The following is a 6,435-nucleotide window of genomic DNA, read 5'->3' as shown; positions in this document are numbered from 1 at the left end:
CACAGGTGGGAAGAAAAACTTCAATTGCATTTACAGAAAATGGTAAAACATGGAGGGAGAAGCCAACACAATGTTCCATATTTAGCATAAACAGCAGCAATTAACTCTTCCCCCTCACCATCTTATGAGGAATGTAAGGTTTTATTTTTAATAGCTCCATGGAAAATGGCAAGCCTACTGAAAATAGATTCCATTCACCTGCAAATAAATTTGAAGCGTTAAGTTCTTGTGGATGCAGGCATTCCTGTTAACTTCAATGATATTACTTGCATGCTAAGAGCACATTATTCACTATCATTTTATTGTGAACCAAACTGAAGAAGTTCAAGAGAAGAAATGACTATTGGATCCCCTTATTCTTTGCATTAATGCAATATCAGACAAGACTAACATCCAAACACATATCACCTATGTGCAGTTAGAAAAGAAAACAGGGAAAAAACAAAGTCTAGATTATATGCTTCATAGCTGCAAGCTTGTCCTGGAAGAGCTGGACTATGGCAGTTATTTGAATCTCCTTACAACCAATAATTTATCTACAGAAGCATTCAAGAGAGCAATAGGAGGTTACATGTTATTTGCCAGAAATCAAAATACATAAGGGTGATTTTCCAGGTACTTAGTTCCCTCTGCTATGTGTTGAGTATCCTCTGCTCCAAATGCCTTTGGGGTTGAGGCAGGCAAGGTTCTTTAAGTAGACGTGATATCTTTTATTAGACCAACTGAGTAGTTAGAAAAAAGTTCTTGGCAAGCTTTTGGGCACAGTCATCCTTCTTCAGGCATAGGGAGTCTCTGCTGTTCTGAGACTCCAAGGAATTCAGGGTTGAGGGTGTTCAGCTCTGATAGGATGCACTCAGCACGCTGCAGTGAAGCACTTAAGCACAGCCAATAAACTTTAGTAGCTTTAACGAAGAAAATGATTGGCTTCTTTCCCCAATTTTTTTGTCAAATAAATCCAATATATTTACAGCAATTCCATAACCTTTATGGCAGCTTTGTTCCAAGTGGGGCTCTGCTTACAGCTACAGCCTGCCAGTGCCATTTAAAACAGAAACATTCCCATTTGTTTAGTTAAGAAACTCATATCGTTTCACTGCCTGGAGGTAGACTCCTAGTCCATATTTCACTTCTAATTCAATTCCTTTTTCCAGTGCTTGTTTATTTAACTTAATAAGTTATTTAACTTATTAAATACATCATAGCATCATCTCTCCCAAAAGGCAAGATGCAAGTGAAAAGTAATGAAATAATGGCATCTGGATTTTTAATAAAACTGTCTCCTGATGTATTTACAGGATTTGTATGAAAATACTAATTGTTCTAGGCAGGAAGCCAAAACAGAAATAGGGACTGAATCTGTCTCAAATGTCTCAGAATATTTCTTTAAGACATGCTTTGCTGGAACCCCCCGCTAATTCCTGATTCTTTCCTTGATCTTGCACCTCACTAACTCATGTCACAGTGACTGTCTCTGTGCTGAATGCCACTGCTGTCAGTGCCTAAGAGCCCATGAGGGGAAAAAAAAAATCTCCTGGAGAGCAACTGAGACGCTGAAAAAAAAAATCTTTGCTGGCTTGTGATTGATCCTGTATCCTTGTACCCTCTTTTTCCTGCATAGCCACTGGAGGATTGAGAAAATCAAACCCAAGAGCTCAAAGCTCCAGTAAGAGTCTTTCCATGCCCTGCAGCAGATGCAAAAACCCACCAGCTCAGCTATACATAACAACTCTACATTCAGAAAGCAGCTATACATTTAGATCATTTTTTCAATCTTGTTTGTAGAAGGTTTAAGGCTTGTTCAAAGCCAACAGTCAGAGCTGCGATCTATCATATGGGATGAAGCAGGTATGGGATATGCACTTCCTTTAACAGGCTGTTTGACAGCAAAATACTATTTAACTGAGTTTCGGAGGGCAAGGCCAGGTCAGTACTTGGAAATTTTCAAGCACTTCATAGCTGCAGTTGGTTTTAAGCTGGTGTCACTCATCATGTGTCATTCTTCCATCTGAACAACACTAGACAGTGCTCTAGCAATTGTGCAGTTTGAATTTCTATATTTCAGTACCAAAAATAAAACAAAACAAACTGATTGCCTGTGTTCATAAAAGCCATGCCAGTTTTCATAAAGAGTTGGAGTTCAGGTTGGGGTGTTTTTGGAGTAACTCCCATTCCTGGAATTAGATGCATCTTTTTTACCTAAATTATTTCTGCTCTATCACGATACTGAATTCTTTTCCCAAAGTCGTGTACAGCATGGCTATGTACTGTTAAACAGCTGTTGTGATTCACTGTAGAAGTGGTAGCACATCAGTAATTTGTGAACTTCTTATATAAACTTGCCTCCAAAGCAGCATTACGAACTATAATAATGTGATGTTGGTAAAGTACTTTATGGCGCTTGGACAGAAGGGGCTAAAAGAACAAAAGAATGATTCAACTGAAATCCAAGGCACCTTCCAAAGATCTGAATTCATTTAATTATTTATATACAGGCTCAAATAAAAGTTCTTGTCTATGTAATGAAAGTCCTTGGTGTGGCAGGGTCACAACTCCGTTATTACAACAGTGCCCAACATGGTTAGAGTTTGGTACGCTCTTGTGGTATAAATTAAAAAAAACAACAACCCCCCCCCCCCCCAAGCGCTATTTTTACCGTACTTCTAAACCTAAGCACAGTCTTGAATTTTGCAGGATTTTATTCCAGGTCTAGAATATGACAAAAACAGGGCCTTGTCCCTGTGCTAAAAGAAACAAAACAAAAATTTTAATAGCTCTGGATGTGACCATGCTGTGGCTGGGTCCCAAACCAAGGAGGAACCAAAGATGTGTCCTGATCTACCACATCACCTCTCTCTTCTAGGGTCCAACAAATGGAACGAGTGGACCAAATAAAACAAATAAACCAAAGTTAATCTGCATACTATACGACTTCTCTTACTTTAAAGGCCTCTACAAGGTGGAGACAAAACCCTTCTAGGCCTCATCACATAACTGTTTAAAACACTTTTAAACATGGCTTGGACAGTTACAGCAACCCACACTTGCAACATGATCTTTCTAGCCTGGCTGGATTTAATAAACAGATTTATATACGCGAGCAGTCAAGGGAAGATGTCTCCAAATAGTGCTCCCTCTCTCTTCTGAATGTGCCCAGTCCTGGGATGAGAATTGAATCCTTATGTGACACGTGACACTGCTGCAAAACGCATTCAGCAAACAACTGAATGGGATAAATACACGCGCACAAGGAACAGCACAGCCAGGCGCAGCGTCCCAACGTCAGAACAACCCGGCTCTCGACAACACCCGAGTCACCAGCTGTTTGGGACAGAAAGTTCCCTGACCCCTTACATTCACACCCTGCTCAGCCAGGCAGAGACACGGCACTATTCATGGATATTTCGTTGCTTCGTTGTTTCTTTTATCAAAGCAAGTGAAAATCCCCATATTCACGTTCTCTCTTGCTTGAGTAATCCTATTCTCGCAGAAATTTTAGGGTGCCATCTCGCGGACAAGGCAGTATTTGCCAATACTGACTCAAACGGGTCGCGCGCACTGCAAAGGAGCGGGTCGGACTCCGCGGGGAAAATACAAGGCAGATGCTAAAAGTGTCCGTGAGCAAACATCCCCATGGGACCAGCAGCAGGACTGCCACGGGATCGGCAGGCGAGAACAGAAGCCCACGTCCCGCCGCCGACACGCACGGAACAAAGCGGCAACAGCCCACAAGGACTACGCACCCCGCCCCACCGCGCCGACTGATTTGCATAACCGCCGCTCATTTGCATACGACGCGAGTCCCGTGGCTTTGGCCCCGCCCCCTCTCAAGGCAGCTCGGGGCAGCCAATGGCGCGACACCCCCCGCCCCGCCAATGGCGTCCACGTAGCCAGCCGGGCAACCCGGAAGTACTCGCGTGGCTGTGGCCCCGCCTGGCTACCTCACTCCTTACGTCACAGCGGACTCCTCTAGTGGCCCAATCGTGGGGGGCGGCAGTCGCGCGACCCCGGAAGCACTGCCCGCCAGGCGCTACGCGCTGACGGGGAGTTGGCGCGGGCGGCATCCGGCGGTCGGTGTCGGCGGGTTTGCGTGATGGCTCCGAAGGGTGGCAGTGGGGCCCGGCAGCAGTCGGAGGAGGACCTGCTCCTGCAGGACTTCAGCCGCAACCTCTCGGCCAAGTCCTCGGCGCTCTTCTTCGGCAACGCCTTCATCGTGTCCGCCATCCCCATCTGTGAGCGCGGGCGGCGACGTGGCACGGGGGGGGCATGGAGAGGTGGTGTTGGGGAAGGGGGTCGTGGCATGGCGGGTCCCCTTTGGCTTGACGAGCCTCCCTCTGCAGGGCTGTACTGGCGGATCTGGCACATGGACCTGGTGCAGTCTGCGGTGCTGTATAGCGTCATGACCCTGGTCAGCACCTACCTGGTGGCCTTTGCTTACAAGAATGTCAAGTTCGTCCTCAAGCACAAGTAAGTGGCTGCGGGTGTTTATACGAGCAGGGCCAGGCCAGGGCAGCCGCTGCAGGGAGGAGCAGATTAGGGGAGCAGAGCTGGAGCTAGGCCACCCTCCCCATGTGCTTGTAACTATTGCTGCAGGGCTTAACCTCACAGAGCTTGAAGCACCTCTATGTTGCGGATTTGAATTGAGCAGCCCCCAAACTAACCTGCTTAGTAAAGGGGCAGCTGCCTTGCAGAGCAGTGCCACAGTGCGGTGGACCCCAAATTGCTCTGCCATTGTCTTCTTTTCCCTTCATGCTTGCTGCAGCTCCCTTCAGAGCAGCCCAGGGTGCCCCAGCCCCCCTGTGTGAGAATCACTGATGCAATGTTATTTCTGTGTGAGTGGGCAGCCCCCTGGGTGAGGGTGCCTGATGCCATTGTGCTGCTGACACCACCTGGGCTGCAGCACTGACTGAAGGGCTTATGGGGAATCCAGTAAGGCAGAGGCACTTGAGGGCCAGTCCCCACTCCTGATGCTGCCTGAGGTTTAGCAAGAGGTGTTTCAGCAAACCTCTGCTGTGCCAAAGCTCAGTATAGGTCTGAACTGAAAGAGCCCTTGGTTTTGGGAGGGTGGGGTAGAGCTGACTTGGGTTTGGAGCTGCTTTTTAGTGCCGTCCCATTCTCTTGTGTTGGCCACTGAATTGCCCTTGATTCCTGGCTAAACTGATCTTTTAAATACCCACGTTTACCTTTCAGCTGGTGAGTTCCTGACCAGAGTCAAAATGTCAGCTCCCTTTTTAGATATTCTTACAGTTTTAATTTACATACTTTAATGGTTTTCACTAGGGATATCAAACTCACCTGCATCGCTGGGCCAGTTGCAGATGGTAGGGCTCCTCATGGGCCAGATCCAACCTGGGGCATGCGTAGCAGAGGCAAGGGATCTAGGAAGTGGGGACCAGGGGCAGGGTTTTTCTTGGGGAGGGATCCTGGGGGGCAGTGGCAGCCAGTGAGCCAAGCTCACCACTGATGGCCATGGTATGCAGGGCTGCAGGGCCCTGAATTCTGTGACAGGCCACATCCTGTAAAGTCTGGTAGCCTTGCAGGCCTTTGTTTGACACCCCCCATTTACACTGTGCAGCAATACAGAAACGTGGATTAGTTTAGAAGTGAGCATCTTCAGCCGAATGAATAACTGCTGCCTCAAAACAGCAGAGATGACTGTAGGGGGTTGCAGGGCCTGGGGCAAATCAGCCTGTGCAAGACCCCTTTAACACTGTGAGGGGTGGGGCCGCAGCCGCTCTCCCTAGCTCTGGGGGGCCTGGGATGGTCACCCTAATTTCCCCCCCAGATCCCCAGGACAGCCATGTGTAACAGTATATACACTGGTTTTAAAGTTGTTGCCTATAATACATGAGATCACAGGAATTTAAATTGGAGGGCAGGAAATGTTTGCCTGTTTGACAGCCATTTGACCAAATGTTTTCACTTGCTTTTATATTTCACTTACTTTATTTTTTTTTATTTTAATTATGATGTGAATGCATTCCTTACATTTCCTTGCAGAGTAGCCCAGAAAAGAGAAGATGCCGTTTCCAAAGAAGTCACCCGCAAGCTTTCTGAGGCAGACAATAGGAAGATGTCTCGAAAGGAGAAAGATGAGAGGTAATCTTTGATTCTCATTATAATGTTTTATGATGTATTCAAGGCTTATGTTAGAATATTACACACTGTCTCTTGCTTTGTGACTTGTCAAGCCAGGGGTGGCCAACCTGCGGCTCTTCAGAAGTTAATATATGTCTCCTTGAATCTCTGCACAAGCGCACAGTGACCAGCTTCCATTGGTCACTGTGTGCTTGTGCAAAGATTCAAGGAGACGCATATTAACTTTTGAAGAGTTGCATGTGGCCCCGGAGCCACAGGTTGACCATCCCTGTGCCAAGCCATTTGCAGTCAGAGTTTATAGGTGAATACAAAGAGCCCACAGTGAAGTTTTACTGAGCT

At 46.8% G+C, this 6,435-nt stretch overlaps 1 protein-coding gene across 1 annotated transcript in view; it reads left to right on the top strand.

The window, feature by feature from the left end:
* Nucleotides 1-4,037: 4,037 nt before the first annotated feature.
* SSR3 (signal sequence receptor subunit 3) overlaps nt 4,038-6,435 on the top strand; it is a 10,137-nt gene continuing 7,739 nt past the window's right edge. Inside the window, exons 1-3 of the mRNA XM_019503187.1 lie at nt 4,038-4,229; nt 4,338-4,464; nt 5,998-6,096. Coding sequence (XP_019358732.1) covers nt 4,091-4,229; nt 4,338-4,464; nt 5,998-6,096 — 365 coding nt within the window. The 5' untranslated portion in view covers nt 4,038-4,090. The remainder of the gene's footprint in view (nt 4,230-4,337; nt 4,465-5,997; nt 6,097-6,435) is intronic.

This window comes from Gavialis gangeticus, unplaced genomic scaffold (genome assembly GCF_001723915.1).
Source record: "Gavialis gangeticus isolate Ggan-Ray unplaced genomic scaffold, GavGan_comp1, whole genome shotgun sequence".
NCBI classification, from domain to species: Eukaryota; Metazoa; Chordata; order Crocodylia; family Gavialidae; genus Gavialis; species Gavialis gangeticus.
Note: the sequence above shows the minus strand (reverse complement) of the source record. Positions and strands in the feature narration are given on the sequence as shown.